Here is a 27,919-nt window from a genome sequence, read left to right as displayed (position 1 = left end):
TTAAAGGCCAACAGAAAATATAATAACCATTTTATCCAAAGAATGCTCTTTGATAAAGACTTAGTGTTGAACCTCTGAATCCACAGGAACTTGTTTGGTTCTATTGTTTTGTAAAGAGATTTCCCTTCAGTTGCATATTTTGAATTCTTGCACATGTGTGCATACTAAATCTGTTTCTTGAATAACAAGTAAGGAACCTTGAAGATCAGGATGTTCTATATTTCTGGATTTCATGTTTTAAGTTTATTATATATATTTTGCCCTACAAGGTGGGCTTCTCATAGTCATGTGTACAGTTTATACTTCAGATGTAATAAAAATAACTTTTGAGAGATGACCTATTTCAGTCCCGTAATAATGTAAACATTCTGTATTTCATAATCATCACAAAGGAAATCATATGGGTTAAGGATATTTATACCCAGGGATCATTAATGTCTGCAAGATTATTTGTTTGGAAAACCAGAAAATGACGTTGATAACACAAAGAGGAAATGGACAAAAACTTTGGAACAGGAGAAGAAAAATGAAAGTTAATATACAAAGTCTCATTTCTTATGATGAATTGTAGGGGTTTTTTTTCATATTTTTTTTTGCATAGTCCCTTTAGCCTTTCTTTTTCCTTTCCTAATTTTAGATTTTAATACTAATTTACATGTGAATGACTTATTATATATATATTACACATATGTATATATAGGATACATGCATATGCATATATCTCATACATACAGTATTTTTCTTATCACATCCTTTTGAACCTGGCATAAAGAGAAGTCAGCTATCAATTCCATTTGAATATTTTCAACCTAAAGCTCTTGCTATCTCAAAGAATCACAGTAAACCCACAAAACACGAGCTAGTCAACACTGAACTCCCACATATTAGACATGAGGAAGAAAACTAACCCACTTAGTAGTTACCATATATTCACCCATCCTGCAAATATATATGGAGTAACCACCTGTTCATTAGGCCCGAGAAAAGTCACTGTTCCCTTTGAACTTCTTTTCCAGATAAAGAGACAAAGAGCAGGTAAATAAATAAATGAATATCATCTCAAATAGTGGGAAGTGCTATGAAGAATATAAAACAAGTGGGCACCTGGGTGACTCAGCCATTAAGCATCTGCCTTTGGCTCAGGTCATGGTCCCAGGGTCCTGGGATCAAGTCCCACATCGGGCTCCATGCTCAGTGGGGCCTGCTTCTCCCTCTCCCACTCCCCCTGCTTGTGTTTCCTCTCTCGCTGTGTCTCTCTCTGTCAAATAAATAAAATCTTAAAAAAAAAAAGAATATAAAATAAGAGAGTGACAGGCTCCAAGGACTCTACTTGGACTTTATTATATCTGTTTGAGGATACCCTGAAAACCATTGTTTTTGTACCTATTTTTAGATAAGAACCTCTGAGACTCAGAGCCTGAAGGCCTTGCCCCAAAACAAGAAGCATATATTAAGTGGCAAAATTAAGTTGTGTGTTTTTATCTCTGTAGTTCAAGGCCATGCTTTTGCCACCTGGTGTCCCTGAGGGAACCATTATTCAGGAACACAGATATCAAGATACAAAAAATATATATATATAAGTTTTCACATTACTTTTTTGCCAATATGTTCTTCTCAATAACTATCGAAGTACTATTTTTTGATCCTCCAAAAATTATATGTATTTTCATAGACAAGAAAAACTTGAAATCACCTTTAACATTTTTTCTTCTATTGTATAACTAAAACAATATATTTAATAGAATGGTTCTTTGTTTTGTTGGAATCTTCTGAGAAATAAGTGGATTAATCTGTATATTTTTCTTTATTTATAAATTATTTAGCTGTGCAATGCAGCATGTGTCTCAGGAAGAGATTCATGGTTATTTGACTCATGTAACTTGTTTGATTTGACTAGTCTAACATTAGTTCTATTATCTTGATCAGCATGATATAAAAGTGAAGAAAACCAAACTGCGTAGGTTTTAACTGTTCCTACTAGTTGTGAGATATCTGGATGTTTATTTTCTGTGCTGCCCTTTTCTTATTCGTAACACAGGAAGTGTAACAGTAAATCTAAATGCATTAATTTATTCAATTCCAGTCAGGATATTGTTAAGGTGTGTTGACCCATGTAAAGCACCTCTAACCGTGTTTGGCATAGTAAGCATGTAATAAATGCTATCAATTATTATTTTTTGTGAAACGTTATTATCTTGCTCCATGTGAATGGTTGCAGACCAAAGGTTTCCTTCTGGAAACAATTTGAAAAATATTATGTAGCTCCCTCTTGTTTATAACACATATTAAAATTGCTTCCACGTACTCCCAAAGCATTTTCTACTGGAGTTAGTTTCCTGCAGTTAAGTACCACCCACAGATTGTGAATTTATTAAAGGTACTTTCTAGTATTTTTACTGTTGTGGTCTTCTAGTAGTTAATAAGCCCTTACAGTTTAAAAGATCATTGTTGGCCTTGATAAGAGTAGTGTCTTTGATTGGTTGGTAGCCCTCAGAGTGGCTTAAAGTGTATCGTAAAATCACTCAGGGTTTCAGACCACATGATGCAATCTAAAGTGGACATTTTTGTTGTCAAATTCATGGGAAAAGAAACTGGCTTGCTCTGAATACCTCTCCCTAAGTACTTAGTGAAGAAGCATTATCAATCTTATAGTAAGCACTCTCATGTAATATATGTATTTTTCTATAAAGCAAGTCATTGATGGTTTAATTTTGGAAAATGTGCCACATTTGAATGGAGTCACTTGTTTTCCCAGATGTATTTTCTCTAAACTGAGGCTGTTCAGTTGGGCTTCTGTGGTTTTAAGAGTTCAAGGATAATCTTATTGTGGATGAGATATTTAACTATAAACAGTTAATAACAATAGTTTCTGAGTGCCCATTACATTTCTGGCCTTGTTCTGGCAACAGGGGGATATATCAGCAAATAGAAGAGGCAAAACTCCCTATCATCATGTGGTTTATATGCTGATATAGAAAGGCAGATCATACATAAGTACATTGCATAGCAAAATAGGAGGTGAAAATTGCTATGGAGAGAAATGAATCATGGAAGTTAGCTAGAGAATGGTGGGGGTATGGTAGTCAAGTATGGTGGTAAGGAAAATAACTCACTGAGAGTGATGTTTTTACAAATACTTAAGAAATTGCTGTTGCAAATCATGCAGATACTTGGGAAAGCAACATTTTTTGGCAAAAGGAACATCAAATGCAAAGGTTATAAGGTGAAAATTGTCTGCCATGTTTAAGGATCCTAAGGAAGACAGTATGGCTGAAAAACAGTTGGATGGGGGAAAGAAGTTCGACTAAATCAGAGAGTTAATAGAAGGGGGGAGAAAAGATTAGATCCTTCCCCTGTTGTCATTGTTAAAACATTGGCTTTTAGTCTGAGTGTTATGGAAATCCTACTGGAGAATTTTGGCACAGAGGTGACATAATCTGACTCACTGTTATAGGATCATTTTGGTTTCTGTGTTGTACATACGCTGAAAGGGAGAATTCAGGGAAACTGACATGTTGTAATAATGCAGGTGAGAAATGATGGTCTGTGGGCCAGACCAGTTGCAGTGGAAGTAGGAGAAGAGGATTATATGTAGGTAGAGCCAATAGGATTTTTTGATGGGTAGGATATGAAGTAAAAGATAGAAGGGTCAAATCTGACTCCATCTTTTGTTCTGTTTTGTTTTTAACTTAAGGATGGAGATACCATTAATTGAGATGGTGAAGACTGTGAAAGAAATAGATTTGGGGGGGAAAATCAAGTGGACATATTTGTTTGAGAAGACAAGACTATTGGATGTCTAAGTGAGATGCCAGGAAGGCATTTGAGTATATAATTGCTAGAGTTTATGCAACATATCATTGGAGATATGAATTTGGCAGTTAGCCTATAGAAATTTTTAAATCCATGAGACTCTATAAGATAACTAAGGGATGTAGAAGAATTTGAAGGATTGAGTTCTGGGATTCTCTCAAGCAAGGAAAGTAGAGAAAAGAAGGATGAGCATCAGGGTGAACTGAAAAGAAGTGCCCAGAAAAATAATGTAGGAGAAAAATCAGGAGTTGAGGTGCCCAAGAAGTCAATGAAGAAAGTAAAGGAAAAGAGATTATCAGCAGTGTCATATTCAGCTAATGTGTCTTCAAAGATAAGTAAAAATTAACATTAAATTCAACAACAAAAGTTCACTGTTGACCTTGATAAAGGCAGTGTCTTTGAGTGTGGGAGCCATGGCACAATTAGGTTGGATACTTAAGAGCATGGGCTCAGGGGCTGTAGACAATTATAGATAATTCTTTCAAGGGTTTTTCCTGTAATGGAGACATGGGCAGTAGTAGTTGGGAGGAAAATAAAATCAAGAGATTTGTTTTTTTTTATGAACTAAATTACACCATATTTATATTTTAGTTAAAATAATCTAGGAGAGAAATAATCCACGATTCAGAAGAGATGTGGGATAATCCATATCTTACTGAAGAAAATATTGATGAAATTCCATTCTTTTCTCTAAAAACAGGCTACTTTTATGTATTTTATTTTATTTTATTTCATATTTTTTAGGTAGGTTCCTTGTCCAGCAGAGAGCCCAGTGTGGAGCTTGAACTGAAGTCTGATGCTTAACTGACTGAGCCACCCAGGCGCCCCAGGCTACTTTTAGAACAAATATTAATGAAACTGGCTTGTTTTTCATATTGAACTATTATCTGGGTCATTGTCAGTGTCAGCTATTGTCTAGATGGAAAGAGAGGTCAAACAGATAAAAAACTATGTTTTAGGAGGAATGTGTTCAGTTTGATAGAGTGATACAGTTTTATTTTTTAATAAACATTTTATTTATTTATTTGACAGAAAGAGAGAGAGCACAAGCAGGGGGAGCAACAGAGGGAGAGGGAGAAGCAGGCTCCCCGCTGAGTAGGGAGTCTGATGTGAGGTTCAATCCCAGGACCCTGGGATCAGGACCTGAGCCCAAGGCAGATTGCTTAACGGACTGAGCCACCCAGGCGCCCCGAGCGATACAGTTTTTAAGTGGTATATATGTTAAGGAAGTTGATAAAGAAAGATTTGGAAAGAAAACTCCAGAAAGGTGAAATAATAATCCCAAGTTCCTATAAGAGGTAATTAAAAAAAAAAACAAAAAACAAAACTGATCCAAGTCTCCTGCTTTTCAGGTCAATGGTATTTATACTACAGTTTGTCTGCATCTAACCCTATTAATTCATAATAATTAAAATCTATTTAACACTGTATTTGAGCACTGTCCTAAACATTGATTGTGGAGGTTCACAAAGTGATGGAAGTTACACAATAATGTAAGATACAACATACGATGTAATATTACCATAGAAATATCACACAAAAAAACGTTCTTGGAATTAAGAAGATAATATAAAAATCACTGAGGTCTACAAAGTTCAGCGATGTCCTCTGGCCAGGGTGAAAGAGAAGCAACATCATGAAACACTTTGGTTGTGTCTTTGGCTATGCATAAACCTGGAAGGCACATTAGGATGGTCATTGCTTAAGTAAAGGCAATTTTTTTTTCTGGGATTAAACCCAGTCATCTCTTTTTCAGTTAAAAAAGTTCCTTTTAAACAGATGTTATATGTGGTTGTTTACTATTCCATAAATTATTAAGAAGATAAAATTTTGTATATGCAACTGCTTGTTTTAGGACTTCACTTACCTAAAATTTGACTCTAATTCCTTGGATCTTATTAAAGGAATTTTTACAATGATATTCTTTCAACACATGTGTAAAAATAAAAATTTAAGGTCATTTTAAAAAATGAATATCTTTTGTTTTTCATAGAAAATTTGACAAATTGCCTCTCTGCTTCTCAAGAACTAGTAATATATATTTTGCACTTTTGTAAGAGTCCTTTAAACATGCTGATTTAATCCTATTAATTAAAAAGAGGCATAAATTAGAACTAAGTGCTTTTTTACTTCCAAAGAAAGATACTCATAAAGAGATTTGTTTGAAGTCACAGTGAACCAGACACAGTCTAGAAAATAAGATAAATATTTCAGTAATCCCAATGGCATGATGAACTAGAAGAAGCAATAGAATTTGTCTGTGGGTACATTACGTAAAAATGTAAGTAGAGTGTTTTGAAGAAGAATCTTGCTTTTCTAAGTAAATGCTAAATTTTCATATATGAAATATAGCTGTAATAGTTGACGGGGCTTCAAGTCAGAAGACCTAGATGTTAGCTCTTTCTCTGGCATGTACTGTTCATTAGAACGATGATTTGCTCTTTCCGAGTCTAGGTTTTCTCATCTGGAAAATAGTGGTAATCCTCTGGTTTTCCTTGAGGATCAAATTAAATAAAAGAGGGAAAGCTCCTTGAATGTTATAAAGCACAAAATGAATATTATGACAGGTTTCAAAGAGAGTCCAAACAATAGGTTATTGAATTAATTGAAGTAAAAATGGAAGATCTTAACAAATACAGTTATTTTTGGGCAACTCTGGTAGAATTTCTGCTGCTGCAAGTAACAGGAAATTTACTTGAAAGTCAAGAATAAATCATTGTCATTTTGTGTCTTCCTTCCAGGTTAATGCATATTAAGTATGCGTCCTTCTTTGTAAGAGAAAACTGAAGGCGAATAGTTCACATGTCATTGATTTAAACTAAGCAGGTCATTTATCACTTATAGCATTTAAGTTAGTTATAATTTAAGTTAGGTTAATTTAGAATAAATTAGGGATGTGCAGATTTGACCACTGTAGAATTGTAAAGGAAAAAAAAAAACAACAATCTGGCCATCTTGCATAAATTAACACATGCCATGTTTTAAGTATTTGCAAGGAACTCTATCTAGTGTGGAAAAGAGGGGGTTCCAGCTCTTCTCTTCAGTGCAGTGGGGTCACTTTGCACTTTAGCTTTTCTACTCCAACTTTGGTTCGAGGATCCATAGCATCAGCATAATCTGGGAGCTTGTTAGAAGTGAACAAACTCAGCCCCTCACCCTCTTGTAAATGAGAAAGAAGAATCCCAGCTGATTTGAAAGCATGTTAAATCCTAAGAAGCTCTGTTCTAGAGTGTTCTGTTTTAGACCTCCTTCTCTTTCCCCACCCCCCACCCCCAAGCATTTGGAGATAACAATAGGAACCTTTCATGACTGCAAAGCATTAGAGCCACGGTTGGGTCTCCTAATGGCACATTAACCTCTCTAAATTATTAATAAGCCTGTAATAAATTCTGATTTAGATGGAAGGTAGGTAAACCAACACACATAAGAATCACTAGTTTGAAAAATTGTTAGTTAAGTGTTTATTAGACTTCTTATGTGCAAGAAGTGGTGATGAATTACAGCATTGATTTAGACATTATTCTTATCTGCAAGGGCTTCTAGTTTTTTTTAACGGACAAAATAATTGCAAATGTATTAATGCCATAGGATTAGGACATTTTTTGAAATGAATGCCATTGAAGAATTTTGAATAAGATTGGGTATGAAATGGAACTTTGAACATTGGACAAAACTCGGACTTTATTGAATGAAGTATATATTGGCGTTGGAGGATTTTGGTCATGAAATTGACCTAACTTAATTGTGATTTAGGAGGAAAAAACAGAATAGACAGCATCATGTGGTAGAGATTGGTGAAGAAGGAGGGCATAGAACAAAGTTGTTTATAAGTTAGTTATAGTAATTTAGAGAAGGAGTAATAGGGATCTTGGCTTGGCTGACAATAGGAGTAAATATTTGAGAAGGAAGAATAGAAAATTTGCATGATCAAATATGTAAGACTAAATTTAGCTGGATGTTGGTGTGAGGGAAGTGAAATAGAATTAGAAGTACCAATTATTTAAATACAGGAAAAAAGAGTTAAGGGACCAAGGAAGGAAAACTAAAAAGGATTTTGATTTTTTCAGCCTGGGAGCTAAGTCATGTCATTAAGTCATTAAACTCAGTAAGATCAGTTGATTAGGGGAAAAGGACAGTATGAAGCAGTCTATTGGAAATTCTGAACTGTGATTTCAGAGAGGCAGTGTGGTTTTAGGTGTCCATTTCAAATTCATCAGCAGAGATCTAGCAATTTGTAAGACAAAAACAATTATAGGAAACTATAAATGGAAAACATAATTTCATTGCTTGTGCCCTATGAATATGGCTTGAAATTCAGGAAAACATTATTCTATGACTGTATTTTTAATCTCCCTCTTGGAAGTCTGTGTGCGTATTTTAATGCATAGTCTCTGCACGCCTCTAGCAGGAATATCTTCCTTGAGCATGTAAATAGAGGACATTTTCTGTAGAAAATCTAGAGAAAAATTCTACCAGTAACTGACATCTGTTTGCTGGGAATGAAAAACCAAACTAAAATTTTCCTGAATCACTGGAAATTAAATTTTAGATCAGATGTCACACTGAGTGCCCAGCATGGTAAATGAAAAACAGGAACAAAAACAAACAAAACCTAAGACATATTCAGTCCAATTATTTTAAACTTCATAATAGCAAGAGTGAAGAGGTGATTCAGATAACTTCCAGAAACAATAAAGACATATTCAAAGGCTGGGGATACGATGACATGAGACTTCTCAATCATGACTTTGAAACCCAGAACGTCGTGTTCACATGCCTCAGATCACTGAGGGTGAATGCTATTCAACCCAGAATTCTGTAGTTAGCCCACCTGTTAATAAGGGTAAATTAGAGGCATTTTTACACATGGAAAGTTTCAAAAATTTAAGTTTCAGTCACCCTCTCTTAGGAAGCTTCTGGAGATGTGCTCACCGAAGTTAAGAAAATAAATCAAGGAGGAAGACACAGGATCTAGGAAAGATGGGATTCATAATAGGAGAGAGGTAGAAGGAAGTTTGAGAAAGCTGTCTCTCAGGTGAGAGAACAACCAATCCAGTTTGTAGGGAGAAGAAGAAAGGGCCTGGTAGAGATGTCTCCAGGAGAAAAACAAAAAATAATCTGATAGAATATCATATGAAAATTTTAGGGAGGCACTGTTCAGAAAGTGTGGAAAGATTTGATCATGATTTTAAAACTAAGCAAATGTCACAAACCGGGAAATTATTAATTAAAGCAACAGTATTTTTCAAGAAAGAAAGTATAATCAGAAAACTACTTTTCTCAGTAGGGAAGAATATTTACATTGCGATAATAATGGAATCATTGAATACAGCTTTCATGAAAATGGGCATGTTATTATGTCAGGAGCTTGGTTGGAAGGCAAGAGTTGGCATCAGAAAGCTAAAATTCTCAGCTTCTGTAAATGGGAATTCAATGAAAATGTCTGAAATAATGTTTTAAAAGATAGTAGTATATTCATATTATTTAGAAACATAAAAAGGAGGGACACCTGGGTGGTTCAGTCGCTTAAACGTCTGCCTTCGACTCAGGTCATGAACCCAGGGTCATGGGATCGAGTCCTGCATCGGGCTTCTTGCTCAGCAAGGAGGCTGCTTCTCCCTCTGCTTGCCTCTCTCTCTCTCTCTTTCTCTCTGACAAATAAATAAAATCTCAAAAAAAAAGAAATATAAAAAGGAATAGAAAGTAAACTATTAAATGTTTTATTATGAGGACTAGATTAGAGGTGGACAGAGGAGGAGACAGATGCCTTACCTATGCCTTTTAATGTTACTTTTTGGTATGCATATACTTAATTTTGATGAATATAATTAATTTAAAAAACTAATGTTAGAGAATATTGTCCTTTTAAAAATTATTCTCATAGCTCTTTGCTCTGTACATTAATTTGTCGTGATCTTAGCTTGAGGAATTATTTGTTCCTATCATATTTTTGCCTTGCTATTTAGAATCCATAGTAGGTGGTGTTTTATGGTATGTCCCTCTGATTTTGTAAAAATTAAATTTACATACTTGATTGAAAACCAGTCCATATTCATTTGTGACATGGTGTCTTGATTTTAAACATTCCTTAAAATTTGAACAGTGAGAAAATCTCAAGGCTATGAAGGGAGTTAAGAAAATAATTGTCACAGTAGAATCAGCCTTCCCGGAATTATCCTGTCAACCACTTCTGAGGAAGTTTGTTCTATTATAACCTTGTTTTTCTGGAAATATACTAGGTACTTATAATGTTAGTCTTTTTTTATAGGTCAGTGGGAAAAATTATCGTAGCAAAGCTTCTGAGAATTTAAAAGAACTAATTCAAAGTAAGAATGTAAAAGGACTCATAATCATAAATTATGACTCTCATGTGTGATGGATTATATAAGGCATCTGCTGTTGAAAGCTAGCCAATTAAGAATAAACCTGTGTTTCAAAAGCATAGATGTTGATGGAAATGTGACAGTATAAAATTGCCACTCTCTCCTGTACATCCTGTCCTGGCAAGAACAAACCTCTAATGATATAATAGCCTTTATTTGTTTCTAATTTATGTTTCCTTACATGGTACCGTCTGATTTATTATTGACATAGATAATGTTCTAATACCTAACGAGCAGGATGATCTTCAACATTCCATTGCAAAAGAGCAAATGATAATCTGATTTTTTTTTTTTTTGAAGGAAGAAAACAGGGCTGGACTTCTTACTTAGGAAAGTGTACAGATAATCAAATACCTACCATTTTGAAGTAGTCTTTTGTAAGGATTTTACATTTAAATAATTTTTTTTATATATTTGATATTGTTTGAGCAGCTAGTTATGGAGACTGAGTGTACATAAACAGAGAATAATTTGTGTTTTTGATAGGTGGAAGTGAGCTATCTTGGTAACCAAAATCTTTTCATATGATCTCAAGCCTCAGAAAACCAACTGAAAGTCAGGTGGGGCCAATTTAAGATGAGTTAAATTTCCAAAGTTTGATTCCAAGACAGAATCCATGCCTTTGCTTGGACCAAACAGTGAGGAAGCAAATACAAGTTCACAGAGAGCCAAAGGAACTCAATGAGCCACAACATTAGGGACTAATTTTCATTTTGGAATGAACAGCTAGCTCCCATTACTCCACTCCTGACCCAAACCGAAAACAGGCTTTTTTGGGGGGGAATGGTTTGGTAGCCAAAACATTTCTGGAAACTATGGGAATAAGGAATTCCACAGAAGGAATCTTTAGATACTAACAGTCAGCATGAAAGCCCTGGGGATTCAGAGATCAAGGAAGGAAAGCTGAATTTATGGGGAAGACAATAATAAAAACTTCTTTACTTCTTTACTTAGCTTTTCAAAGAACACACTGGAGAGGTGACCATATTTCAAGAAACCTCAGAACTGCCTTACTGATATAATGGTCATTTCCTTTCAGGAAAAGTAAGAGTGGATGTGGCAAGGATTTGTGCTAAATATCTTTAGATGGTAGGGAAAAGCAATCGGGTTTTCATCTGGGTCCATTTTGTGTTGGAAGCTTTCTCTGCTGAGGAATTCTATTCCTTACATTGGAGTAGATTAACAATTGACTTTCCTCCAAGGTGATTTTCTTTTTACCCCACAAAGTTCTGCCTTTAGTAACTTTATCTTCTTAAAAAAAAATGTTAAGTGTTCTTCTTTAAAGGATGTGGGAAGCCATTTTTTAGCTATGTAGTCTTCTTGTGAGAGAGACTGTCATCTCCACCCAGTTCAGGATTTCTAGCAATAAATGTGATTTCAAGGGTATGGGATCTTGTACACTTAAGTCAAACGTTGAGGAAGTCTGTGTTGCTTAATCCTAAATTTATTAGATTCAAAGTGACTAACCACTCCCTTCCTTTCTGGGGTGAAGAGGAAGAATGTAGACCATCAGGTCAAATGTTCTTCAGGCTGAATGAACAATTGTATTAAGGGACACTAAAAGGGAGATACAAAGAATTCTTTTCAGAACAGATGTTTATTTCAAATAGGAGCAGGGATTATGGGATCTGTAGCCTGCCCCTCACATAGAGGGGCATCTGGCTGTGAGTGAGGAGTCTCACTGTTGCTGAGCTTCACCATTAAGAGCAAATTGGTTTTGTGAAGCCCACTTAACCATTCTGGACCTCACTGCATTGGTAACACGTGAGTCCAACAAGGATCACTGATAGAATGAATTTCCTTTTAGTTGGAATTTCTTTATGTTATATTTCTGTTTTTCCCAAAGGGTAGAGGCGATCTGCTCCAAGGGACAGAGCAATGCCCAGGAATAGGTGTGGATGAGAGTTTACTTCATACCTCCTTAATTTTAACAAAGTCAGGCATAAGGTTCTAATGCCATAGAACTCGATTATTGGAAGGAGCTTAGAGACCATTCCGTGTCTCCACCCACACATAATGATGAGAGAACTGAAGTAGCATTATTTGTCTTGCTAAAAGAAATGCAGATGGGAATTTCTTTCCATTTTACTATTAAAGATTTAACAGTCTACGACTTTAAGTACTCTTGTCCTCCATCACAAGCATATTTCATTTTTGTTCTGGATGAGCATTTCCTCTGCACTAGGCTGTCAGATCCATGAGAGTGGAACTTGCTATCAGAGTCTTTGCAACATGTGCAGAGTACCTGGTGGTCTTAGGTGAGTCAGTTGTTTGCCTTCAAGGTCAAGTTTTATAAAGGTAGTGACTCATTTTTTTAATGCTAGAAATGAGAAATTATTCTAAATATGGTTATTAACTATAGGTGGGAAATACAGTTTCTGTGACTTTTGGAGAGGTATTAGGAGATGTTGATGAAGACTCTGGACATAACCTTCAGAAAAATGCACATGCACATATAGACATAGGAAAAATCATGTTATTTATAGGGTTTTTGATCCTCAGAACCATCCTGTTGCTCTGCAGTGGCTTATTGATCATGGAGCATGAACACTTTGTGTCATCATTTGATTAAAATCCATCATGGAAATAATTTCCATGTTTACCCTAGTGGAATAAATTAACAATCCTTGTTTCATTTATTTCAGAAATAACCAGCTTGTAGCTTTTCCAAAAGTATATTGCTAGACCAAGAGTGGGAATTTGAGGGCCTGGGACATTGAGTGACACTACAAACTGAGAATAAGGTGATAGGACAATGAATTGCTAAAAGAACAGTTAGAAGGAGTGATTATGGTGGATTAGGTCAAAGGTTTAGGTAGAACAAAGAAAGCAGTTAGGACCTAGAGGCAAATGCTGCTGTCATCTGAGGAGATGTGAGGCTGGCTGAGTTTGTACAGAGCAGGCCTTCTCTGAATGGCACGTGTGAAGCAACATGCTCACCCCACCATGCAGAGTTTCTGTTCAAAGGATTATAAACTGTGGACAGTCTTAAATTTAAAATTACATGTCTGAGAGTTGCCAGTTTAGGAGAAGAAAAAAATAAAGCTCTGAAATATATTGCCAAATTTTAGTCTTTAACGTTCATGAGTTTTCAGCCTGTAGAGCCAGCATCCATTTCTGATTCCAGAAATCCTGGGAGTGTATTAGCTTTAGGTGTGAAGATGCGGGCTCTGGACTTAAATACCACCACCTCTGGTGTTTTTTTTTTTTTTTTTTTCCCGGGCTTTAGTTGATGATACTGTGGAAACAAAAATGACTTTGCTTGGTTTGGCAGAAATGCAAGAAAGATAAGCTGCTTGGGGAAGAGGGAACCTGTTCCAATCCCTGTCCCAAGGTCTTTTCAAAATGTATGTGTCAGCCTGAGAAATTTTCATATGTAATGCCTAAGTCTAATTATTTAGTTTGGCTACAAAGGATTGGCGAAGCATGCTTTTAATCGTTTTGATGCTAACATTGTCACAAGGCAACATTAAATCATTTTGAAATGATAATACTTTACGTTAGTCACTATTTTCGCAGCTGTTTTTCCTTGTCACATTTGAAACTAAACCCAATAGAATTGGCTATAGTAAAAGAAAAGAAAGCAAGTGACTACCTCAAGTTTATTTTCCTGGCGGTACCAGTAGAAACAACAAATGAGATGCAAGATTCTTAAACATCTTGCTCCCCTCATTGGCATTGCTATAATCCAGGGACTTAACATCTTTCAGAAACTTCTGGGTAGTCCCCTTGCTCCCACTTTTCCAATTCTCATCCATCCTGAACACTGCAGCCAGACTTTTTTTCCAACACTCAGTTAAAGTCTTTGTCACTTTTCTGTGTAATATGTTTTAGTGGCTTCTTGTTACCTAGATGATAACAAAACTCCCCAGCGTGCCATTTTGGGCTCGATTATCTGGAGGCTGCCTTGATGTCCAGCCTTACATATTCTGTATGTTCTAGCATACCAAACTATACTTCAATTCCACAAATATTAGTAAGTACTTAATTTGTCTCCAAGACACTGAGCTAGTGCTGTGGATTCGAAGATAAGTTAAACATAGTTTTTGTGCTGAAGGAGCTCACACTGCAGAGTAGGAGACATATTAAAAATGCAGTGTGTGAGGGCACCTGGGTGGCTCAGTCGGTTAAGTGTCTGCTTTTGGCTCAGGTCATGATCCCAGGGTCCTGGGATTGAGCCCCACATTGGGCTACCTGCTTAGCGGGGAGCGTGCTTCTCCCTCTCCCTCTGCCCCTCCCCCTGCTTGTTTTCTCTCTCTCAAATAAATAAAATTTAAAAAAATTTTTTTTAAAATGCTGTGTGTGAATGTGATATATGATGATATATGCCCTAGTACATTCCCGTGTTCTTCTGCCTTGAATAAACTTTTCTTTATATCTTTCCTGTAAAGCTTCCATTTGTCTTTCAACACTATTGTCAATTATCATCTTCTTTTATACGGTGATGCACAATTACTTGAAAGATTTCTTTTGTATATACTTGTATTAGAATTTATTTCACTTATATTGTATTTTGTGTATGTATCTATTTATGGATTGTTCTGTGAGCCCCTTGAAGGCAGGGCTTGGTCAGGACTACACCCTTAACTACATGCTCAATACCTAACATGTAATAGATTCTTATAAATATTTGTGGACTGGATAGTTTTTTTTTTTTTTTTTTTTTTTTAAGTAGGCTCCATGCCCAGTGTGGAGCCCAGTGTGGGGCTTGAACTCATAACCCGGAGATCAAGACATAAGCTGAGATCAAGAGTTGGACACTTAACTGAGCCACCCAGGCGCCCCCTGAATAGTTTTTTAATATTAGTCCGCTATTATAAAAAAAAATACAGAGAAGTTCTCATCTTCACGACTCAGGTTTAATGGAAGACAAGATAACATTCTTCTTTGATAGAACTTACTTTTCCCAAACTGGAATTTAGTAATCATACTCAAAGTAACAGTTAATATTTATTGAACTTGTCCTATCTTCAAGCTATTGTTTTAAGAACCTTATATAATTATCTCCTTTAATCATCCTAACACTTATATGAGTTGGGAAATATAATGACTTCCTTTTTATAGATTTTGTAGAAAGTTTAAAAAATACATCATCATGATTGTAATAGCTGATATATAGCACTTACTGTGTACCAGGCACCATTATAATGCTGATCGTATATTAAGTCCTTTATTCTTCACACTCCATGATTTATTAATAGCTTATATTATTCTTTCCTCAGCTCTGCTTTATAGTTAGTATGGAATGTTTATTGGATATGAGTCCTACAAAAATAAGCTTACTGTATTTGGAGATGCTAGAAAATATTATTCCATGTGCCTCTGGTCTGAAAAACTATTAAAGTTATATCTAGCTTAATAGAAAATAATTAGTGTAGAGTTCAGACTTGTATCCAGTGTACATAAAGCATGATTCATAAACATTAATAAGACCACCCTGACCTGAGAAATTGATATATAGTATCATATATTCTTGAGCATACAGCCTTTTGGTTTGTCAAAACTAAGATCAAAATCTGTCTTGCTCAATAAGGGAAGTAACATTTAACCATTGTAAATTAGGAAAGAGTGAAGGGAATTCTCAAAAATATGAAATAATAAAGCCCACAGTTGATGTGTGGAACATATAGGCTTTAAATTTCAAAGACCAAAGATACATTTTATTAGGGGTTGAAAACTGCCATAATACATTTTAAGCAGTATCTTGATACCTATTTCTGAGACATTGTCTCTTTATATTTTTCTCATCAATTAATAATGACTTACTTGAAAATAATGTTTTAGTTTTAAAGTCCAGAAGTATCTAATGGACCTTAATAAGTAATGAGTGATATTATTACTTTATTGGTATTTAGTATTATACAGTTGTAGAAAATGAGAAGGTATGACAAGTACTTGAGGCAAAATCTATTGAAAAGATTTGGATTTCTGTAAACCCAGACCTAAGTTTAAATAAGAGTCGGTCCATATCACAACTGTGAATGAAAAAAAGAATTAGAACTTACAGACAAGTGTCAAAGAGAAATGGGGACTGGGACTGAGGTTATAGCATCAGTTTTACCACCATGTGATGTTGTAACTTTAGGGCATGTGGCTTCACCTTGGAGGAATTAAACACCTTCGTTTATAAAATCATGAATTTGTATTAATTGATTTTCAAGGTCCCTTCCTGCTTTACAATTTTGATCCCATTATTGGTTCAGGATCATATATCTTTCAGAATCCATTTTCTTACATTTGGGTTTCTCTGTTTACTTCGTGAATACGTAAAATAGGAACAGTATAATCCTCCAAACACAGTCATGAATCTTAACATTATCAAAAGTAGAGGGCAGAGAAATGCTCTGAGGTTTATCACACACTTAGTTTGATGCTTATTTTGCATATATTGATTGATTTAACCAGTGTGCAAATGTACTGTAGATTGATGTTTTAATTTATAACTTAAGAAGATGACCAGAGTTGTGAAATATTTTGCATTTAATTGCTTTGATACTCATTTTAGTATCTTGCATTTTTTCATGTGTAAGATCAATATTGTATCAGTAAAATACAAATGTCATAAATCACACTGATTTCTAAATGAATGTGTGCTTAAAACTGTATATTGTTTGCTTATATCTAAATTGGAGCATTTGTGCTGTATATATTCATTTACAGAGTGCAAAAATGTATGTATTGAGGCAAATAAGTATTTTTCTAATTAATTTTTTCTTTCTTTCTATTTCTCTTTTACTTTCCCATAGACTTGCTGCTTTCAAATAGCTGCATTCCCTTTTTGGGTTCATCAGAAGGACTAGATTTCCAAACCATCCTGTTGGATGAGGAGAGGGGCAGGCTGCTTGTAGGAGCCAAGGACCACATCTTCCTGCTCAGTCTGGTTGACTTAAACAAAAATTTTAAGAAGGTTAGTTTATTTATTTGTAGTTGACTGAATATGCATTTATCTTCATCCATGCCTTTCTTTTGTTTTAAGTGACTCAGTGTCAAATGCACTAGGTCTTTTACATGTCCAAAAAGAACACATTAAAAGAACACCTTGCTTCAGATACACATTTTGGATTTTTGTGGATTTAAGTACATATACATGTTCTCTGTTAAGAGTGAATAAGCATCATAATAAAGCCTTTGAAGATATGAATGAAAGAGATTATACAAGAGAAAAGCAATGGTTTAGATTGAAAAGCTGGCAAATGAGTTATTCATCAATAATTAACATTTATATCTATAGCAATTATTGTAGAATTAAATTTTTATTAACTTTCAATGAACAAATAACCATACTTTAAATTGGCAGTGTGACTATGGTGGCATTTTAACACCACACTGTTTGTTTTTTTTTTCCACGCGTTTATTTTTTAATTCAATAGTTTTCTCCTATGGCCCATATCACACTGAGAGGGTGAAGATTAATAATACCCCCAACTATGGGCTCATGAAGAACAATCTACCACTAAAAGAAAATATATGCTAGTTATAGAAAAAACAAAAGGCAGCTGCTGTTGTGCTTTACATTTTAAGTTAGCAAACTGAAAATTTCCTTTTGCCCAAAGGAAAGAGTGCCACACTTTAGACCTTATAAATTATGATCAAGTGGTACTTTAGCAAATGCCAATATCTGTGCAAGCCAAGATGGATGCCAAGACTGAAAGGGATTGAATGATGAGAAGACATAATGCATGACCCATTCTGCATCTACAAGACATCTTAGATTGTTTTTTTTTTTCTCTCCTTTTTCAGAAGTATTGCCCCCCCCCAAAAAAATGCTAGGAGCCATTACAAGATTTCAGGTCAATAATCTCCAATATTGAATTAATAGAGGATTCTTTCCATTCAAAAAGGAGCTGTTTATAAGTCATCATAGGACTTTGAAGCTTCAAATAGCTTTCACCTACAATGACCACTTTAACTTAAACCTCTAATTTTTGAAATACATTTAATAACTATTCATTGCTCAGTTATTTGAATATCATTCAGGACTAAGGGCTTTAGTCTACATAGGCAAAATATTTATCTCCATATGTGTTAATATTGCTTAATTAATGCCTGCATCAGAAACAATGTTTTTTGCCTTTTAATAATTTAATTTTTAAGTAGTTCTTCTGTCCATTTTTGAAGTCCACCAAAAGAAGGTGATATCTGTTATGAATGCTCAGGCTTGATAAAAAAAAAATAGTCTTTAAATGCAAATGTATATGCATGTATTAGATGATTCTAAAAGAAAGTGTGAGGGTAAAATGTTGCCAGTAGTTGTTCTTGACTTGTGATAATCCAAATACACTTAGAAACTCATAAGATTATCTTCTTAAAAAAATATTATTCTGTAGTTTGATAAGCAGTGAGTTATGTGCTAGAATTTGAAAAGCTTACCTTCATTCTGCCATTATAGTTCCATTTCATTTATTTTTTTTAATTTTATTTTATTATGTTATGTTAGTCACCATACAATACATCACCAGTTTTCGATGCATTGTTTCGATCCACGATTCATTGTTTTCATACAACACCCAGTGCTCCCTGCAGTACGTGCCCTCCTTAATACCCACCACCGGGCTAACCCATTCCCCCACCCCCCTCCCCTCTAAAACCCTCAGTTTATTTCTCAGAGTCCATAGTCTCTCATGGTTCGTCTCTCCTTCTGATTCCCCCCTTCATTTTTCCCTTCCTTCTCCTAATGTCCTCCATGCTGTTCCTTATGTTCCACAAATAAGTGAAACCATATGATAATGGACTTTCTCGGCTTGATTTATTTTACTTAGCATAATCTCCTCCAGTCCCATCCATGTTGATGTAAAAGTGGGGTATTCATCCTTTCTGATGGCTGAGTAATATTCCATCGTATATATGGACCACATCTTCTTTATCCATTCATCTGTTGAAGGACATCTTGATGAAGTCCCAAAAGTTCAATTTTGCTGTTGTTTCTCTAGCCTTTGGAGATGTATCTTGAAAGAAGTTGCTGTGGCCAATGTCAAAGAGGTTACTGACTATGTTCTTCTCTAGGGTTTTGATGGATTCCTATCTCACATTGAGGTCTTTCATCCATTTTGAGTTTATCTTTGTGTATGTGTTAGAGAATGGTCCAGTTTCATTCTTCTGTATATAGCTGTCCAATTTTCCCAGCACCATTTATTGGAAAGACTGTCTTTTTTCCATTGCATATTTTTTCCTGCTTTGTCAAAGATTATTTGACCATAGAGTTGAGGGTCCATATCTGGGCTCTCTATTCTGTTCCATTGGTCTATATGTCTGTTTTTGTGCAAGTGCCACACTGTCTTGGTGATCACTGCTTTGTAATATAGCTTGAAATCAGGCAACGTAATGGCCCCCGCTTTGTTTTCCTCTTTCAACATTCCCTTGGCGATTTGGGGTCTTTTCTGATTCCATACAAATTTTAAGATTGTTCTAGCACTTTGAAAAATGTCATTGGAATTTTGATCGGGATGGCATTGAAGGTGTAGATTGCGCTGGGTAGCACAGACATTTTAACAATATTTATTGTTCTGATGGAGGAACATCAGAATAACGTCAGAACTATCCACAGAGACCTGGCAAGCCAGAAAGGCCTGGAAAGACATATTCAGGGTGCTGAACGAGAAGAACATGCAGCCAAGAATACTTTATCTGGCAAGGCTGTCATTTAGAATGGACAGAGAGATGCAGAGCTTCCAAGATGGGCAGAAACTGAAAGAATATGTGACCTCTATGCCAGCCCTGCAAGAATTATTAACGGGGTTCTACAAAAAGAGAAAGACCCCAAGAGTGATATAGAAAAGAAATTTATAGGGACAATCTATAAAAACAAGTTCTTCACAGGCAACATGATGACAATAAATTCTTATCTTTCAATAATCACTCTCAATGTGAACGGCCTAAACGCTCCCATAAAATGGCACAGGGTTGCAGATTGGATAAAAAGCCAGGACCCATCCATATGCTGTCTACAAGAGACTCATTCTGAACCTAAAGATACATCCACACTGAAAGTGAAGGGATGGAGATCCATCTTCCATGCCAATGGACCTCAAAAGAAAGCTGGGGTAGCAATTCTTATATCAGACAAATTAGATTTTAAACTAAAGACTGTAGTTAGAGACACAGAAGGACACTATATTATTCTTAAAGGGTCTATCCAACAAGAAGATCTAACAATTGTAAATATCTATGCCCCCAACATGGGAGCAGCCATCTACATAAGCCAACTGTTAACCAAAATAAAGAGTCATATTGATAATAATACATTAATTGTAGGAGACCTCAATACTCCAGTCTCAGCAATAGACAGATCATCTAAGCAGAAAATCAACAAAGAAACAAGAGCTTTGAAGGACACACTGGACCAGATGGACCTCATAGATACATACAGAACATTCTACCCTAAAACAACAGAATACTCATTCTTCTTGAGCGCACATGGAACTTTCTCCAGAATAGACCACATACTGGGTCACAAATCACGTCTCAACTGATACCAAAAGACTGAGATTGTTCCCTGCATATTCTCAGACCATCATGCTTTAAAACTGGAACTCAATCACAAGAAAAAAATTGGCAGAAATTCAAACACTTGGAAGCTAAAGACCACTCTGCTCAAGAATGTTTGGGTCAACCAGAAAATCAAAGAAGAACTTAAACAATTCATGGAAACCAATGAGAACGAAAACACATCAGTCCAAAACCTATGGGATACTGCAAAGGCGGTCCTAAGGGGGAAATACATAGCCATCCAAGCCTCACTTAAAAAAATAGAAAAATCCCGAATTCACCAAATAACCACACCTTAAAGAACTAGAGAAAAAGCAACAAATGATGCTGAAGCCATGCATTAGAAGAGAAATAAGATTAGAGCAGAGATCAATGAATTAGAAACCAGAAACACAGTAGATCAGATCAACAAAACTAGAAGCTGGTTCCTTGAAAGAATTAATAAGATCGATAAACCACTGGCCAGACTTATCCAAAAGAAAAGGCAAAGGACCCAAATTAATAAAATTATGAATGAAAGGGAAGAGATCATGACTAACACCAAGGAAATAGAAACAATTATTAGAAATCATTATCAACAACTGTATGCCAATAAATTGAGCAACCTGGAAGAAATGGATGTCTTCCTGGAAACCTATAAACTCCCAAGACTGAAACAGGAAGAAATTGACAACCTGAATAGGCCAATAACCAGTAACGAGATTGAAGCAGTGATCAAAAACCTCCCAAAAAACAAGAGTCCTGGGTCTGATGGATTCCCTGGGGAATTCTACCAAACATTCAAAGAAGAAATAATACCTATTCTCCTGAAGCTGTTTCAGAAAATAGAAACCTAAGGAAAGCTTCCAGACTCATTCTATGAGGCCAGCATTGCTTTCATCTCCAAACCAGGCAAAGACCCCATCAAAAAGAAGATTTTCAGACTGATATCCCTGATGAATATGGATTCCAAAATGCTCAACAAAATCCTAGCTAATAGGATCCAACAATACATTAAAAGGCTCATCCACCACGACCAAGTGGGATTTATCCCCTGGATGCAAGGGTGGTTCAACATTCGCAAATCAGTCAATGTGATAGAACACATTAATAAGAGGAGAGAGAAGAAACATATGGTCCTCTCAATTGATGCAGAAAAAGCATTTGACAAAATACAGCATCCTTTCCTGATTAAAACTCTTCAGAGTATAGGGATAGAGGGAACATTCCTCAAGTTCATAAAATCCATCTATGAAAAACCCACAGCAAATATCGTCCTCAAGGGGAAAAGCTGAGAGCCTTTGCCTTAAGATCAGGAACACATCAAGGATGCCCACTCTTGCCACTTGTTCAACATAGTACTGGAAGTCCTAGCAACAGCAATCAGACAACAAAAAGAAATAAAAGGTATTCAAATTGGCAAAGAAGAAGTCGAACTCTCTCTTTTCACAGATGTGGAAAACCCAAAGACTCCACCCCCAAATTACTAGAATTTATACAGCAATTCAGTAATGTCGCAGGATAGAAAATCAATGCACAGAAATCAGTTGCTTTCTTATACACTAACAATGCAGCTGTAGAAAAAGAAATTAGAGAAATGATTCCATTTACAATAGCACCAAAAACCATAAGATACTTGGAATAAACCTAACCAAAGAGGTAAAGGATCTACACTCTAGGAACTACAAAACACTCACGAAAGAAATTGAAGAAGACACAAAAAGATGGAAAAACATTCCATGCTCCATTTCATTTATTTTTAAGGGTATATTTTATCCTTAGTAATTTAAAAAAAAAAATATTTGTATTGGACAGCCTATTGATGGTATCAACTAATATCTCAATCATCAGTAAATATATCAAGAGAAAACTCCTTTTATGAAAGCCACCAAAGAAAATCCTAGTCAGATTCACAGTTTTGCTTTAAGAGCTGCTACATAACTAACAAAGCATTTTTCCAAATATGTCTCAGTTTTAGTGTAATAGAAAAAAGCAATTCATACTTTCAAGGGAATTTGTCCTTGTGCAATTCTCTGTCTTCAGGGATTAGAAGAAAAAGTTCATTTATCTGAAATGAGTGTATTAGATCATTGCTTAAAATAAATTCTGATAACATAACTTCCTTCTGTGACTATTTTAAGCAAATCTCTCTTTGGCTGCATTCCATCCTTGAAATGTGCTAATATTTAATAAAATAAATGTTTATGAAATATTGATTTCCCTCATGATACTATTGAAATAAATTGTTATTTGAACACATTGTAAAATTAAGGTCTATGCTAGAGATTTTCTGCCCGACTGATATTCCTTTGTCTTTATAAAATGTATAATTCAAGAAGAGGTTATGTATACAAAGGAAATAACTTATATTTATGTAGGTATCCACATTGAAAATTTATCTAAATCACTCTAGTGTTAAAAGGTACTCCACAGTAGCAAGTTTAAGTGTCAAAATGGAGTGCTTTAGCAGTGTTTAGACCTATGTGGTTTGCATTGGCTCTATGCCCTTCGGCAAAAATCCAAACTTGTCTGTGGAAGAAACCACACATGTTGGGACTCTGTGGGGCTGAAGGATGTCCTTTGTATGCTCTAGACTTAAAGCAATCTACAACACATAATTGAGTTAGGAGTGACTGGTTGGGGATATTTTCCTCTGGCAAGTTAAAAAAAAAATCTGTAGAAAGTATTCAATTGAAGTGTCAAAATTTAGGATATGTGTTTATTTAAAAGTGTTTGTACAAACAAGGATGTGCCTGTTGAAAAATGGCCATCATTACTTCATATTTGCCACAGGCCTTTAGTGTGGAATCACCGGGATTATAGCAACATCTTTAACCAAACGAATTCAGTAACAAATATTTGCAGATATCCTTCGTATTATCTTTACTCTGTTTGAATGAAATTTTGACTCTTCTACAATGAATGGTACAGTTATATGCTCACTAAGCTTTGATGAGTAAATGACTGTAGAGGAAGAGAGTAAAAATTAGACCTTTCAGAACATTTCTACTCTCTAGAAAGTAAAATTTAAGTACACCAACTGGTTTGTTTTGTATTTGGGGAGTGTTTTTGTTTTGTTTTGTTTTGTTTTACTGTTTATATTAGAGGGATAAGATTCTGATCTTTTCTTGAAGGAAAGGACTATTTCTATAGGGATTTAAAAGACTTAGGGGCAAGGGTAAGCACACATGGGATGGGATACCTCTCACTTCAAGTAGGCTTTTCCGCTCTTGGTCCATAAGGCCTCTCTCTTCAGCTAGGGAATACTCTGTGGATCCCTCTGTGGGACAGGTTCAGGATAGACATGCATATTGATTGGACATTTCCTTCTCCCAACATTAGACCAAAATGGAATAATCAGATCCAGCCCAAGGTGATCCCATTCCAAGAGAAGGATGTGGATCTGGAACCATTCTTACTGTTGTGCTGTAGGTTGAATTACCCCAGAAGCCAACCGGGAGAGGGAGATTCGTTTATAGGGTATTTGTAAGGGAGTGTTCTTGGGATCAACACGTGTGAGAGGGCCACTGGGGAAGTAATATTAGATAAAGAAAGAACTGAGCTGTGATGCAGACCTAGTAAAGCCTCAGCTGACAGGCCAAACTGATAAGGTGGCAAGCATTTCAATATTTCCCTGTAGTGTGAGTGATAATACCATTATTCAACTGAGTTTATCTTATAAAAGTGAATCTCCATTTTTCTCCCTACTAATCCATTCACCATGACCATCAGTGTTATCTCTTAAACAAATAAAAATCTGACCATATTTCTTCTCTGTTTATACACTTCTGGAGTTCTTGATTTCCAATGAAGTTGAATGAACTAACTTCTAAGGCTCTCCCCGTTTCCGGTCTTATTTTTATCCACTGTTCTTTTATTCCCTCACTTGCACTTTATTTTCTGCTTCCCTCCCTTCCTCTCTCTCATTCTTTTACTCAGTCTGCTCTGTTAGTTCCTTTCAAAATAAATTCTGTTCAAGCTTTGTGCCTTTGCTAAAGCGTCCTGAAATTGCCATTCACTTTCTTGCTCATCTCACTCTCTGAATTCTCGAAGGCAGTTACCAAATTTTACCCTTTTATTGCCTTTTGCTCCCCAAGGCTCCCTGTTATGTTAGGGGATGTGATAATTCTTTTTGTTTACTAGAACATTATATATTTTAATATCAATGTCAGTTGTCCTACTTGGTAGAATTATCATTATTCATTGGCATAAATAAATTTATCCCCCATCCAAATTATACCGTCTTTGAATGGGGAGTGAGCTATTTTCCATGCACTTCTGATTCTCCTTTAGCACATAGTACAGTGTCTTACACATAAAAGACACTACAGAATACATTTCTTCATTTTTTTTGAATTGGCAAAAGATACTATAGAATACATTTCTTCATTTTTTTTTTGAATTGGCAATTTTGTTATTTTTTTCTCTCTTGATTGTGAGACCAATGTATTATGCTTAGAATAAAAGACACCTAAAATTTAAGGAAATTTATTATATTTTATAATAAGAATAATGTCCAGAGTTTGGGTGGATACAGAGATGGAATATCATCTGCTTAATGACATTATCAAGGACCCAGTTATTTCTGTCTCTTCTGTCTGCCATTCTTTGTTGGCATTATCCTTAGGCTGGTAGCAAGATGACTGTGACAATTTCAGGGGTCACATTCAGACAAGAAAATATAAAGGGATTAAGGATCATCATTTATTATGTCTCTTTCCTAGCAGCAAGAAAACCTTTCTAGAACCCTCACATCTCATTGGCCAGAAAATGTCAATTCCAATTCTTGAACTCAAAATAGGGTTGATGTAACCATGATTTGCTCCCATCAATCAATTACCTTAGGCAGAAGAAATGTTCAGGAATCATTCACATTGATCACTACACTTACGGAGAGGGAATAGAAAACAAATTTTCTGGAAAAAAAATTATTTAGGGGACTCACTTTTTTCTCATTAACTTAGGCTACCTGAGGCAAACATAAACGTTTCCTTAGGCAGTCAGTAAGAAGAGTATATGTTGTCTATTTGGAGAGAATTATAAGGATTAGCTAGTTCTGCAAGGAACTTACCTGGGAGGATTTATTTTTCTTTCAGGAGATAGCCTTAGAAAGTATTCATTACAAGTAAACATCCTTGAGGTAATTTATTTTTCTCCACCTTACATGGTGAAAATCAAAAAATCGGCTGACCTTTACTTTTCTTGCTTATGTAAGAGTTCATTTGTCACTATAAAAGTTCTCTGTGACTCTCTAATGTATGTAAGCTTTATGAACTCTGGTCTGCTGCAGATCTCTTCAGATTTTCTGAGACACTGTAAGTTTTCTTCTTTCAATATTGTAAGAATTGGAGGGGTGACATTGTTGGGAGAGAGTAAGATTAGAATTGAACTCAAAGAATTAAAGACTACGTAATTATTCTGTAGTACAGTAATTAACATTATCCACTAAATAATGTACAGAGAATATATTTTTAAAATCAAATAACTAAATATCTCTTAAGCATCACTGAATATATATCTTAGCAGAACTATACCCAAAATAATGCTCCTTTGTCAGTCTTTGGGGTTGAAACCAATTATATGCATTTGTAGAAGTAAAACTTGGAAGGCTTTTTTTTTTTTTTAAGATTTATTTATTTTAGAGAGAGAGAGAGTGAGAGTAGGGGGGGTCAGAGAGAGGGAGAGAGAAACTCAAGCCTACTCCACACTAAGCACAGCGCCCGACGCGGGGCTCAAAACCACGACCCTGAGATCAGTCCTGAGTCAAAACCAAGAGTGGGACACTTAACAGACTGTGCCACCCAGGCACCCCCAGGGATACTTTATAGTGACTGAACTTTGTATATTTTTCTTCTTTTGTTCTACTTTAGTCAGCGTTTCTTTTTCATTTTTTCATTAAAAAAAATCAGTTGAGTGTCTACTGTTGTCACATGTGCATAGGATTTGAACTAGTTCAAGATGAGTGGGTAAAATTTGGGTTGTTGTTAACTGGTTAATTAAAAATAGTTTGCATTTATATTTGGAACTTGCAGTTCATTGTTTCCTTGTTCAGTTAGGATGGAGGAAAAACATGTTTGAGAAACTGAGTAAAGTTGTTTTCCCTGTATATATTTCCATGTGTATATTTCTCACAGTTCAAGGTAAAGACACTAGATTTCCCTGGCCTAGCCCTTAACATCTTACACCATCTCTAGAGTCAGAGGAAGTAATGAAAAAATAATTTTAATAGTCCTCAAGAAAGATGGTCAGTGGTGGACGGACATTTACATCCATTTATCATTAATTTATAAGTGATGCATCAGAAACCTGTTCATGTGCCCATAATAATAATGAGTTTTTGACATTTGTACTAGATAATTTAAGGGCCTATGGTTTCTAAACAAATGATTCTAAACTACGTGCCATCTGGCACTTTGACTACAAATGAACATTCTCTACCCCAACCAGGCTTAAGCTGTCCTAGTAATAATCCATATAAAATCCAGAGCCCTCTCTATGTAAACTCCAGGAGTTATATATATAAGCTGAAAGTCTCTCCCTCTCTCCTCCTTCTGTCTCTCTCTCATTTTTTTAATGTAGTCATAGTTAACAGTAAATATATATGTATATATATATATATATACACACACACATATATACACACACACACACATATATATATATATATATATATATATATGTGTGTGTGTGTCCAGTACTCTGTTTGGTTATGTTAGTTAGTTGGACTTCTGAGTTAATGAATTGTTGGGATCCTTCCATCTGAAAATGTTACTCACTTTGGAAGCAGTTCAAACCATGCATGGGTGGAGTGAGTCTCTAAACCAGGATGTAAGCAAATAGGCCACAAAGGGGATGATTTATTAAACTAAGTACTGCTTTTGTATTCATATTATTCAAGGATTTGTTTCTTGGTTTCCTTTGCTTTTTTTCCCCTCTCTCTTTTTTTTTCTTTTTCAAGTGGGCTATAAAGGCAGACAAGTAGATTAATGAGAAATAAATTTACTCTGAGACTACAGTTATTATTTATTTTACCTACCAACCTAATGGCGACTGTTATGTCAACTAATGGAGTTGTAATAATAAACAATAAACTTTATTTTACTTCCACACAATTCCTTTCAGTCTATTCTGTGGAACTCTTCTCTGGACCTGTTCGGTAACTTCAGCAGGCAACCATGGTTTTCGAGGTCACTCTTAGGCAGTACAGGCAGTTGTCATCCAACAGTTACAAGGTCTGGTCTGATGTAATAAAACTTTCA

General features: G+C 35.5%; 1 protein-coding gene across 2 annotated transcripts in view; it reads left to right on the top strand.

The window, feature by feature from the left end:
• Positions 1 to 27,919, top strand: part of SEMA3D (semaphorin 3D) — a 194,862-nt gene that overhangs the window by 73,299 nt on the left and 93,644 nt on the right. For both annotated transcript variants that reach the window (XM_027574136.2, XM_027574137.2), the window contains exon 3: positions 16,943 to 17,103. In XM_027574136.2, the coding sequence (XP_027429937.2) occupies positions 16,943 to 17,103 (161 nt within the window). The remainder of the gene's footprint in view (positions 1 to 16,942; positions 17,104 to 27,919) is intronic.

The sequence above is a fragment of the Zalophus californianus genome, chromosome 12 (genome assembly GCF_009762305.2).
Source record: "Zalophus californianus isolate mZalCal1 chromosome 12, mZalCal1.pri.v2, whole genome shotgun sequence".
Lineage (NCBI taxonomy): Eukaryota > Metazoa > Chordata > Mammalia > Carnivora > Otariidae > Zalophus > Zalophus californianus.
The sequence above is the reverse complement of the archived record's forward strand: the minus strand, read 5'-3'. Positions and strand labels throughout refer to the sequence as shown.